We start from the raw sequence: 14013 nt of genomic DNA, 5'->3' as shown, positions 1-14013 counted from the left end.
GGATTGATCTTCGTTTGTCATGATGACAATACAAAAAAAGATATACAGTTAAACATATACCTCAATTTTTCATCAGTATCAAGGAATAGTTGCCCAAACTATCGAGAATAAAGCCCTATAAGCAATACATTTGTGTATACGGATTATGCCCTGTATAATAATACTTTAAAACCGTTAACAAAGCCTCACAGGTACCTCGACGATATGAAATCTATGGAAAGTCGTTGTTCATAGAAATCTGTTTTGAAAACGCTTTTAAGGAAGATGTCCATCCAACAGGTTTCATGATTCATACAAAAAATCTTAGTAGCCTATATATAGTTCGTTTAAAGATGATTCATTTTGATTATGTCAGTAAATGGGTCTGGATCTCTGAATACTGATTCAGATAAATTGCAAACGCACAGACACTGCCACCATTAAGTATTTGTATCAATTTCACAAACCTTCCGCACATTTTCAAAGTAAAACCTAATCAATTTCTCAACCGCTTTCTTCTGGCCAATAAGTACATTCTTTAAATATTCTATGACATCTGTTCGTTTAAGAATCTCCATATGTTCTGCGGCATGAAACGTGTGATGATGAACAGGCTGCTTCTGTTGATTACGAAACTTCAAGCACCCTAGCAGGCTACGTATGTTCACAGTACCATCACCGTTGTCGGGAAGGGCCGCCGGCCATTTGTCATGCCATGTTTTATTGTCATACACGAAAACTGCAGGTGTGGTGACATTAACTCCATGTAAACAATGCATTTCTACACCTGGGGCTCTCAGTGGGTGTATCAGTCTGTGGGTGTCCTCCAGCATCATGTAACCTGAATTCATAAAGACTCAAAATAGGTAACAATTAGATATATTGTTTGACCACGATCGTACATTTTGCTCAAATGCAGAAAGGACGTAACAAAAAATTATTACATGAATATCCAGACCTTCTAAACTCGGCAGTTGATTAATAGAAGAAAGGTTATTCTTGACTAAGTTTTCGCACAGTCTTTGAAGAACGATAATTAGGTATATATCTAGAATTTCTGATTAGTTTGTGAATCGCACCATTGCGATCACAATGCATAACCGGACAGCATCCGCATAAATGCATACAAAAAGGAATAGTCCACAATATCGAAAAGACGGAACATCATTACTCTGAAATGAATCAAAAATGCACTTTGCGTTACCTGTTTCATAGTCTATGTCCCTGAAGAGTTGTTTGTAATCTCTAACTGTATAGTTTCTGGTAGGGGCCACAACAAGGACCTCATCAGGACCCCAGAACTCATCTGACGGCATTAACCATGCAGTACTTGGCGTACTTCTCTGCTCGCGACGAACATTGATTGGATGTACAAGCGGCACGTGCAAATTATCGCCTAAAATATTCCAACATTGAATATTACGCGGTCAGTATGCTTTTGTCTGAGATTTGGAAATGGTTTTAAATGAAGTATACTGGGTCTGGTAACTTTAAAAACAGTCAAATATTCACTCACAATGGGTTTACATTTAAAATAAAACGAGTTTTAAACATACGTCTAGTTCTTTTCTGTGTAAATAAACAGGCTGAAATTCGCTCCAACTTTGGCACGACTTTCTATAAAGTTTTATAAAGAACCACTTAGTTTCAAAAATGGTATGAATATTTAGACAATGACAAAATTCGACCGTGACGACGTCCCTATTAATGTAATACGCGTTTCTATATTGCTTCATAAATGTCACATTTATTTTTAATTTTCTCTGAAACAGCCAAGTTTTCGTTCCCTTTAAATGAACTCGATGGTGTATCCCGATTTCGCCCGGTACACCGATTTCACCCAATTTATACTCGTTTCAGTCGGGCTAGTTGCGCGAGCATCAGTTCGGTGCACCTGCCCCGGTGCATTTCTGTGTGATCTGGATAGCCCGGTGTTGTATGAATCGAGCCCATCGAACATTTGTGTATACGTACGCAAATAACAACTTTTTAGGATCCACTGTCTTTTACAACTTCAAATTAGAACTAATGTGTAGACATGCGGACAAAGCAACGGACGTAATAAGGCTCCCTGGAATGAGCCAAAGCTGAGTTATTGAAATTCAGATTGAAGTTTGGACTAAACTTAACATTTTAACCAGGTTTTAAATGTTTAACAACAGTAAGAAAACAACGACCTTACCTGATACCATCAGTCTTATTGGTTTGGCTGCACCACCCCAGACTCCAGCCAGGGATATAAAACTCTTAATGAATTTATCTTTCCATGCGCTGGTCATGTGATTCAATAAATAAAGTGTAACTGGATTGCCCATACTGTGGCCAAGAAGAACTACTTTATTGTTGTTGTTCTTGTAGTATGTCTCTTCTATCAGTGATTTTACATTGTCCAAGAAGTCGTGTAGTTCATCTGTAATACAGAGCATCCCCATGCGAAGCAATCTAATCATACCAAAATGTATGTTTAAAGCGATCTTTTGTTACATTGTCTGGTCCTTTGTGATAATGAAGTCTATTGGTATTTATATGATACAATGATACAATTCGGCTTATATCGCCGCTAACGGTCATGGGGGTTTTCATGAACAGACACAGTGAAACTAAGGCTGCTATTACTTTGCTTGGTTGAATTCCATGCAGTTTCTTCAATATACATGTACACTGATTGCACGACAATGACTGGTATAGATATAATGACACCATCAAACCTTATTTAGTTTTGCTTGTATTTCTATCTTACGGAAGGTCGGTGGTTCTACTCGGGTGCCCGAAATGTGATGAAATAATGCACGGAGGGGCAGCTGGTGTCTTCCTCCACCATCAAAGCTGGACAATCGCCATATGACCAATAATTGTGTCGGTGCGATGTTAATCCCAACAAAAACACAAATCTATTAATAAAGTGTCATTTTGTACAAGAAAACCATGGCGTGATATGTCCCTTCGCAAGTTACTAGAAATACAAGTGAGCTTTCGTGTTAATACTTGAGACCAATTAAAATGTGTCGGCGTATAACGTCTCCAAGTAATTGCATTTATACTACTGTACCTACCGGTTTCAAAACAAATATATGAACTGCTCTTACTTGGTGCTTTTCTGAAGTCGTACGGAGCCCCTCTCAACGTCACATTTCTCTCATATCCCCAGCTGACCATTGCCTTGGCAATGTCGTGAAAATATTTTGCTGGAAAATATAATGTACATGTATTATTATCCACATTCTAAACAATAAAGAGATACAAAATATTACTCATTATCTGTAGTTTTATATTGGATGTTATAGTTTTTCATATCGTAAATAAGAAATATTATTTTAAAAATATAGGAAATGTTTTGTATTTACGAATTTACAAGTAAAGAAAATAGGCCTATTATACAAGTAGGCCTACTGCCTTTTAGTGAGTTCGATACGGCCTCGGTCGATAAATCCTCATATTGACTGAACCTTAAAGCAAATAATTGTTTTATTATCAATTCTAACACGACCCGATTTGTATTCCTATGAAACAATGAAGACTGAAAACTGTGTGTTATTATTCAACAATTAATAATTTGATTATCTTTTTATGTGAGAAATGCATATATGGATAGTGAAAGGGTTGATGGTATTGGGTGGAACCATTAAACATTTGTGACCTTGACCTGAAGCTGGCAAGGGTGAAGTTTGAATTCTGCACATTGTCTTGATAAGGGGAATATTACAGCCAAGTCATATTAAAATCCTTTATGGGGTTAAGGAGATACAGCGCAGACACAAAATGGAAGGCTCAAACCTTTGACCTTGAGTTGTGACCTTGACTTTGAGCTAACATGGCTGACTCATAAGCTCTGCACATCGTCTTGATGAGGTGATCAATTGACCCAAGTTTCATGAAAATCCTTCACGGGGTTAAGGAGATACAGAGCGGACACGAAATAGAAGGATCAAACCTTTGACCTCGAGTTGTGACTTTGGTCTTCATGAGGGGATAACTTGATCCAAGTTTCTTGAAATTCCTTCAAGGGTTTAGGAGATACAGAGCAGACACAAAATGGAAGGCTCAAATATTTGACCCTGAGTTGTGACCTTGACCTTGAGCCAACATTGCTGACTTATGCGTTCTGCATATCGCCTTAATGAGGTGATCATTTGATCCAAGTTTCATGAAAATCCTTCAAGGGGTTTAGGAGATATCGAGCGCACACAAAATAGAAGGCTCAAACCTTTGACCTCGAGTTGTGATCTTAGCCTTGAGCCGACATGGCTGACTCATAAGTTCTGCATATTGTCTTGATGAGGTGATCATTTGACCCAAATTTCATGAAAATCCTTCAAGGGGTTTATGAGATACAGAGCGGACACGAAATGGAAGGCTCAAACCTTTCATGAAAATCCTTCAAGGAGTTTATGAGATACAGAGCGGACACGAGATGTTACGCACGGTCAGACGGACGGATGGACGGAGACCATTCCTATTATCCCCACCACTCGTGGCGGGGATTAAAAACAAACAGACATCACATAATATCCATATCAGTACATCTAAATGCTCTCCCAAATTGACGTTTTTCCATTATCTACTTTTTTTCCTGAGAAAAATCATGACCCTCTTCTCCTACGCCTATGCTAATAACGTTATATTTATATTCTTATATTATAAATCTACTTGTACAGTCAGTCATTTATGAAACTTGTATTACTTCCCGGTCCACTTACTACTTTCACATGACAACAGAAACATGGTTCATTCAGAATAAAGTCATCTATGTTGTTAGAACAGGAAAATGGTTATGAACTATTTTTCGTTCACTGGCATTTAAACTAAGTCATGTTGCGTCTTACACACATAGCAGCCCCATGTGGTTCTGGGACGATCTGTGTATGAAAAGAATTGGAACCACTGTCTTACCCTTGCATGATCGTAAGAGGCGACTAATAGGGTCTTAACACTTGGTTTTGCTGCAACTGTGTGATTCCAGCAGGTATACAAATTTTGATTCCATACCTCATGTTTTTATTTCGATGTAAATGAGATGTGAAATCAAAATTTGTAGTCCTGTTTGGCGCCATACAACCTATACTGTGTTGGTGCGCCGTAAAACCCAAATCAAATCAAATACACACATAGCAGCATAACGTGTATATTCGAACGTTATACTCACTGAAGAAATAGTCCGAATCGTCCAGCCATTCTACTGTCTCTGTTTCACCAAAACCAGGAATAAGTATCTCTACGCCAGGCGAATTATGGGTTGTTCTTGTTTCATTATCATACACAAGCCTATAACAAAATAAAGACGCCGCATTTATTGACTTACAAATGAATGACAAATTCGTGTATTTTATTTTATATTTTATTGTGATTTGTTAAAAGGTATTGTTTCAATAACACGCTATTTATTTCCTTATATATTTATAATACAATGTCATGGAAACAGTATTTATAAGCAATCAAGAATAATTCATTAGGGGGGCAGTCACGTTTGCAGTAATCTATAATGCAATGCTGAACATTTTAGTGTCCTGTAAAAGGCTGACTTTGTCCGCCAACAAATACTTATAGCAGAACGATATCAGTCAACTCAAAGAGCGAACTGTAAATGATCTCATCAAGACGACTAAATAAAATAACTTTCGCTAAATATATCATCATGTATCTTTTACAGCTAAGGATTTGTGGATCTATCTGATGACCTAATATTTTTAACGAAACGATTATATATATAATGGCTTATAATCTTACCTGTTTACCTCATATTACGTAAGAAACGATTAATGGCTTATGATGTTATCTGTTTATCTCATACTAGTATTACCTAAGAAACGATTAATGGCTTAATTATGTTGTTACCTGTTTACCTCATATTAACTAAGAAACGATTAACGGCTTATAATGTTATCCGATTACCTCATATTACCTAAGAAACGATGAATGGCTTATAATGTTTTCTGATTACCTCATATTACCTAAGAAACGATGAATGGCTTATAATGTTTTCTGATTACCTCATATTACCTAAGAAGCGATGAATGGCTTACACTGTTATCTGATTACCTCATATTACCTAAGAAACGATGAATGGTTTATAATGTTATTTGATTACCTCATATTACCTAAGAAACGATTAATGACTAATGATTGTACAAGATTATCCCATATTCTCCAAAGGTCGATTTATGGCTAATGATGCTACCTGATTACCTCATATTACGAAAGAAACAGCTACCTAAGAAACGATTAATGACTAATGATGCTGCCTGACTACCTTATATTACCAAAAAAAAAAAAAAAAAAGATTAATGGCTAATGGTATTGTCTGATTTCCTTATTTTACCCAAGAAACGATTAATGGGCAATGATGCTATCTGACCGCGTCGGGAATCGAACCTGGACCGTCGCGGCTATAAAGAATTTTTCCGCTGTCGTTACCAATAACGCTATGAAGGATTTAGTTATAATCGAGGCAGTTTATTACAAACGCTTTTCGATTTTTATCGTAAAATGTAGTAAAAACAATTAATTCTCATGTGTTTCCGTAACATATAGTCTGTCAGTAATTAAGTTTCAAAGCATTATTAAGAAATATAGCATTAATTTCCAGATATCTAAAAAACACTTTTTGTTGTTGTCGAACGATCTGGAGGCCAATGCCATTAATGGCTTATGAGGCTGTCTCATTTCGTAGTATCCAAAAAATTATTAATATCTGATGACCTCATATTATCCACGAAACAGGTTACGGCTAATGGTTCTATCTGTTTCAGGCTGAGCCACAGGTCATAGTAATCGTCTGTCTTCCTGTCGCAGTACCATTTAACTACACTAGGTTTGTTCAACTTTGCCTTGAACTGACTTCCTCCGTCTCCGGGCACTGTAAATAAACACGATCGAGTGTTCAAAAATACCCAAAATTGATAGACATGAACATATTGAATGTAAATAATTTCAGATGTCACAACATGAACATTACCTATAAGTCTATTTGTCGTTTCTAAGGCAACGTCACTGCCACTAAAGCGGCCCAATGTTATTGAGGCTGTCATATCAAATCAAATGAATCAATACGACTTGTGATAACCATAAATTGGTTCAATGTTTCTGGACATTAAATGCATTTTCTGGACATCCCTACGAATAAATAACAAGAAATATCTTTAAAAATGATGGTCGGCGAATCGTAATAATGAAAGAAGTTTATAAATTTTTCATCTAACTTTCGTCTTTCAGCTAACATTTTTTCAAATTGCAAAACTAAACACCGCACTTTAACAATTTAAATGGTTCTCTTTTAATTTTTCGCAAAGGTTTCGTAGGGTTGCAATTTTGTTCCGTTTATCCTTAGACGAATAATTACAGCAGTAGTTTGATGAAGATTCATGAAGCGGTTCATGAGAAGAGGTCATTAAACGTGTTTATATTTTTAGCTAAATTGGTCCCTATCCCCATTTGTAACAAAATAGCAGGAGACCTTACGATATTGTTACACATCGAGTTTGATAAAAATCCATTACATTTTAGTGGTTAATGCGAAGAAAGGCATATCTACTTTTAGCTATAGTGGTCCCTAATAGGGCCCAAGTTCCTATATAAATAAATTTGGAAGAGAACCTTATAATGATGCTCCAGACCAAGTATGACAAAGATCCATCAAGCTGTTCATGGGACGCTGTATAAAGGCATTTCTAGTTTTAGCTCTAGCAGCCCCTAAAAGGGGTCAAATGTCCCAGCTGAACAAAGTTGGCTGCGGGCCTAATAAAGATGCTACAAATCAAGTTTGATTAGAATACATGAGAAAAAATCAATTAAGGGATTTTTTTATTTATTATTTTTATTTATTTCTAAAATAGGCCAACTGATCCCGCTATAACAAATAGCATATTCGCTATTCATGAATCTTTGGACAATGACGTCACACCTATAAAAAAGTGAAGGTCAAGCAAAACATACATTTGTAATTATTTCAATATTTCTGTTTCATAAGCAAAGTTTGACAATAGTCATATCACATAGATAAACGGTATGCAGCGTACCTTCATTTCAGTGTATCGAGATTCAGTCATTATATAGCATATATATAATAAAACAGATTTCAACTGAGTTCAATATTTGCATACCATACTATTAAAGAAAAATATTCATATATAATAAATCAGTTAAATAATTTATAACAAATATATCAAAGCAAACAAGTAGTCATTTTAATATGCAACCTGAATAAGTCACAAAAGCAAGAAACCTTTTCATATACAGACGGCAATTGTAACAAGGAAAATCTTTTAAAAAGCACTTCTCTACATAAAAGACTCTTATCACACCCTTATTCATGTGATACGCAGACCGTATTCAGCTCTTTCTTTAATTTGATATATGTTGGTATTGAACAGGTTTTTATCATAATTATTAAACTTACTTATCATTTTGAGATATATCAATATTCTTGCTAAATATACTGAGCCAAAGTTAGCTTTAAAACTGTGAACAGCGTCGTTTAGGATAAACGCTTTGTCTACATTTCACTCAGCGTAGCACAATCAACAGAGTGAAAGAAATTGACACTCTCGTCCAATCAGGCAGAGTGTTGCATAAATCTTCCATTTTGATAAATTATCTATAATGCGTTATCAAGTAGTTTGATTTGCAAACTGAAGTCACGTGGCATAGGTAACGAAAACGAATTTAGACGGCGTCGCCGAGAAACTGTTCATTCCTGTGGTATTAATGAAATGGGACACTGAACTGTAATGCACCGATCCATATCAATGAGCTCTTTAATTTTCAAAACGTTACTGAATGTGATTGTCTTCTGACAGCGATATGCCTACTCTCCTGACAGCTTTTAAATCTCCAATACCACTGATGAATGTTCATTTCTTCAGATACCTCCGTTCAACACTGATTTATAGGCGATGACCAACACAATTCCTGTCAAACATTTTAATAAAGTCACATTTAAAACTTGACATTATTGGTGTAACGCTTACATTTTCACGTTAATATGCACCCGATTTAAGAAAACGTAGCTTTAGAAATAAGCAAGTGACAAGTAATGTTTTAGCGAATTCAGAGTTGAAAAAGAGACAAAATTGGGCCGGATGACATCACATGACATTGCCATGGGGACTAGTCTAAATAATGAGACCTCGGGAAGACCGATTTTACATTCTTATTCCACGTTGTCTACCTAGAGGGGGATATCGACCAGTTAAAAAAATATAACGATATTCAACTCTTGAGTACAATTATTTGGACTACCATGGGGACTAGCATTTGCTTTAATATTATTTGTCCAAAGAAAATAACGTTTTTCATATATCAACTAAAATTTGATGATATCTGAAGAAATTCGAACACTTTTCCAGCTATCTATTGAACACCACTAGTATATGCAGTAAGGCAGTCTGTACGGGAACAGCCCAAGTGTTCTCTGGTTCGAGTCCTTACGATTTAACTCAGCTAATACGCGAACGCGATCCAAGTTTTAAACATTTTCACAGGAAAATTGCCTACATGTATATATACTTTCTAGCACACTTTAGACACACCACAATATATAAACTGAAATGCTGTGTAAACGGCATATACATTTTTGTACTTAAAATATATATAGGCAGTAGAACATTTAGCAGACGGTAATAAATAAAATATATCATACTTACTTAGAATGACCGGATTTAGATTAAGTTTAGCACTAACAATAATGATAGTAGCAGAAAATGATATCAGAAACAATTTTCTTTCTTTCTCTCCCATTTTTTGCTCTTATAATCATACCGGATGTTGAGTGTATTTTCACTTTGCCTCAGTGGATTTTCCGAATAAATTGTCACATGACAATATATGTATGACAAAGTGTCATACGACATAGTGTTTTTTAATTCATATTTGCTATGATCTTTTGAAAGTGAAGTTTTATGTACATACGTCACATAAACAATTATGAGAAGCATTAAAAAGATGTGTTAATAAACTTATTTATATTCAGTCTTCTGGTTATAGTGTTATGTATAATCTTGTGACAATGAGATACTGTATTATGAGAAGTTAAAAGCTTAAATGTTAGTATTCTTTACGTCTGTGAAGATGCACAGCTTTAAAAAGCACTTAAATTTGGTACACGTCTGTAACTTACAGCACGAAGCAAGATATGAAAATGAAATCTTACCTTGCAACAATGTTACTAATGATAACTGTAACGTTGAAATTAAAAATCGAATGCAATAAGAAAAATAGTCTTCAAAAACCAAACTCAACGAATTTCTCTGTTAAACAAAGGAGAACATAAAATCGCTCACAAATTAAAACACTTTTAATGTAGATGAAAATGATGTCTGAACAGTCAACAAGAGTGCCAAACTGTCACAAAATACGCCCGTCATCGTCATGGCCTAATTCAAGGGGCATAATCCAAAAGTGCCTGAGGGTACGTCATCGAACTTGGCCTAATTCAAGGGGCATAATCCAAAAGTGCCTGAGGGGATTTGGGTGGTTATCGTACTTGGCCGAGACATTATGTCCACAAACATTGTCAGCAAGTTTGATGAAGATAGGATGAAAACTGTTCGACTTAGAGTGCGGACAAGGCTTAATTCGCAGTTTTTTAGTAATTCAAGGGCCATAATCCAAGAGTGCCTAGAGCGATTTGGCTGGTTATCGAACTTGGCCGAAATATTATGCCCACAAACATTGTCAGCAAGTTTGGCGAAAATCGGATGAAAACTGTTTGACTTAGAGAGCGGACAATACTAAATTCGCTGTTTTTCGAGTAATTCAAGGGCCATAATCCAAGAGTGTCTGGGGCGATTTGGCTGGTTATCGAACTTGGCCGAAATATTATGCCCACAAACAGCGTCAGCAAGTTTGGTGAAGATCGAATGAAAACTGTTCGACTTAGAGAGCGGACATGCTTTGGACGCCGACTGCCCGTCCGCCGCCGCCACGAGTGTTCACATAATACGCCCCGTTCTTTCAGAGACGGGCGTATAAAAATTAAATGAATTGTCAAAAACGAAACTTGTAACATCTGCAAGTTTCATTCTCCATATAAATCCAATGACAAACTAGAAAACCGAACTTCTAACCTTTCCCTTGCTGTGAGGAAGCGGCTAACAACCCCTTCAAAATCTTCCGACTCGTTAAACCTCCTCTATCAACCTCTCTTGAACTTGATCTAGTGCTGTTAAATTATCCTATTTCCTTTCTGTAAAACCAGTTTCATTCTCTCAAATACTCTTTTCTATTTCAATAGTTTTGATTCAGTCCCTTTTCTGAGTTTTTAGTTTTCCTGAGTATTTGTACCTTTTCTTCATGAACTGCATCGCGATAACATTATATTACTTTTTTCAAAGCGTTCATAGCATTTTCAATATAATTATGTACACATATAGCCGTAAACAACAGATGTTGCAACAATCTATACTGGGTATTTTCGTAAGTACATGTAACTTGCTAGTACTGGAAGTCAAATTAAATTAACAAAAATTCGACTGTTACTGACTTTGCTAAAATTGTTTTAAAAAACAACAACAAAAACAATTTGCTGATCAGGTAAACAAAGTACATGTAAAAAACATTTTTGTGCAATTAATGAAAGTTCCACTTTGAAAAAGAACAACAATAAAAAAAAATAAGGTCAACTAAATAAATTTCTGTTGAGAACTAAATCGCAGTATCTGACTACCTATATATATATGCAATCATGTACATAGTATACAAACTTATTTAGGCCAAAATTTAATGGATAATACATTCCGCCGTTACGAAATTTGCTGGTAGTATATATCAACAATGACCGAAACATGTAAACAAAATGATTTTTATTTCGTAGAAGGATTTAAATTTTCCACCATAAACAATATCAGATGAAATAAACACAAAGATGATTCGCCTGACCTGCGTTGACATGTAGATTATCTAAGCAGAACCACCGAGTGTTTATCCTTTTCCAGCAACCATAATTTTGTATAAAATATGGACACCTACAATAGAATTTCTTTTAAGAAATTTGTCATAGAGTGCTGAACAAGGAACCTAGGAAAAACAAGCACCGTGTACCATCAAAAAAGCTTGAAAATTAGGTTTACCTCGAATGTTTCGTTGTGTATATCTGAAGGACATTAAAGGTTGTCGTATTGATTAGAAAGAGATCAATTTAATAGATTTTGCATTCTAACTTCAGCTCATAAAATCATATAAACCGTAAAGACCGTGTTTCAATTTAACGGTTCTGTTCAGACATTATTTTGGCCATAACTGGTCCGTGGCATCTATCCCGGATGAACATGAAACTAGTTATTCTTTATTAAATATACTAAATCGTAACTGAAGATATTTCTTCTTCTGTTTCTGTCGCTTTTTTTTTTTCAAAGATAATAGGTAGGGGTAGATTTCTTGGAAGAACAGAGCACCACAAACACAGCCTCAGAGCCACGCATTTGCAAAGTAGGCCCAAAACAAAAAGAAACTGTAACGGAAAAATATTATAGACGGGTTGCTTGAAAAATCCAACAAGTACATTTTTATTTTATGTAAAATATAGAAAAGGGGGAGGAAGGTGAAGGGGTAGAAAGGGGGGGGGGGGGGGGGGGGGGGGGGGAAGTGGAACAAGGATGAATATTCAAAAGGGAATACTAGTATTATGTTCCTTAATCACAGTTACCCTACCACAGCAGCGCAGACACTCTTTGTACAACACACACACACGCGCACGCACGCATGCACACATAAATAAATTGCATAGATAAACAGACAAGTAAGATATAACAATACTGTAGGCTACCGCCCAAGAAACATAGACGCACAAGCACACAAACGCACACACATAAGCAAGAAAAAACAACAAGCGGGCACCGCCTTAGGATTCCGGCAGCAAAAATTAAGGTGGGCACAATAATTTACTCATAGTAAAGAGGGGACCAAAGCAAGGGAGCGCAAAGGCAAGAAGAAAGGAGGGGGTCTAAGGAGGAGTGAGGAGAAAGAGGAAAGAAACGCTAACAATAAACAAGACAACATACGCAACACAAAATACAAGACAGACAGAAAACAAATTGAAAATAGGGGCACCGCCTTGGAACGGTCAGCTATATCAAGGAAACTGTGGGTTTAAACGCGTTTAGGGCATGCCAACTGATTACTGACTGATGTCCCAAAAAGGGTTCGTTTTCAAGGTTAGTTCATTCTTCACGTGTTTTATACAATGGTTTCACACTTTTGGGGGGCGGGGCCCGCAATGTATTTCTGACAATCATATAATCTTTATTTTGTTCCTAGTCACATCAAAAAGATGTTCTTGCGCTGCAATAAACAGTTCCATTCATGAACATCGCGAATGAATTATCAATGATCAAGCAATCATAATTTAACCTGTCTCAATTCACACACTGACCATTTAGATTGTATAAGATCTATCAATGACAAGCTATTTCAGCCCATGGTTACATCACTTATTAACAGTTGGCCATTTTGATAGCTTCATGTTAGGCAGAATTCATCTTAGATTTGATAGACATTTGTATTTGTTTCTCATACACGTATTTTAGTAGTTTGACATTTTTCTTTTTTGGTACAGGAAGATAATGCTTCTTCTTTATTGGGGTACATTTTATTCATAGCCTGACATAACAAGGATAATAAATTACATCATCCCAAATGGTAGCTAAAATACTGCAATCGTACTTTATATGAATAAAGGTACCTCAAGCACAGTCTTTACTGAAGCTAAAGCCACAATTGTACCGAATTTTGTTGCAAATAACCTGTAACAATTCAATGTTTTAACAAGCAAAAATTACATATTTGGGGCTAATAAGGTAAAATATGCATTACTGTATCAATGAATACAGACGAAACACAAAATCAGCATTCAAAAACGGTTCCCAGGTCGTAATTCTCACGAATGATGTTGAAAACAAATGTTTTTCCATAGCACCTACTTAATGCCGCTGAATTTTTCATGTTAGGAAGCCATCTGGCTAACGGAAGGCCGGTGTAATGAAGTATTTCGACCCCCATAGAATAATGACCCCCCGGTCATTATTCTATAGAAAAAGTGACCCC

At 36.1% G+C, this 14013-nt stretch overlaps 1 protein-coding gene across 1 annotated transcript; it reads right to left on the bottom strand.

Annotated features, from left to right (window-relative positions):
• Positions 1-43: 43 nt before the first annotated feature.
• Positions 44-9768, bottom strand: LOC123549792 (phospholipase A2 group XV-like). Its single transcript, XM_045338193.2, has 7 exons — positions 9618-9768; positions 6676-6832; positions 5123-5241; positions 3066-3164; positions 2162-2389; positions 1184-1375; positions 44-820 (listed from the first exon to the last, which is right to left on the bottom strand). Exons 1-7 carry the CDS (start codon positions 9709-9711, stop codon positions 420-422), a joined length of 1290 nt encoding a protein of 429 aa, XP_045194128.2. The 5' UTR covers positions 9712-9768; the 3' UTR covers positions 44-419.
• Positions 9769-14013: the final 4245 nt, after the last annotated feature.

Source organism: Mercenaria mercenaria, chromosome 6 (genome assembly GCF_021730395.1).
Source record: "Mercenaria mercenaria strain notata chromosome 6, MADL_Memer_1, whole genome shotgun sequence".
Taxonomy (NCBI): Eukaryota; Metazoa; Mollusca; class Bivalvia; order Venerida; family Veneridae; genus Mercenaria; species Mercenaria mercenaria.
This window is presented reverse-complemented; position numbering and strand designations above follow the sequence as displayed.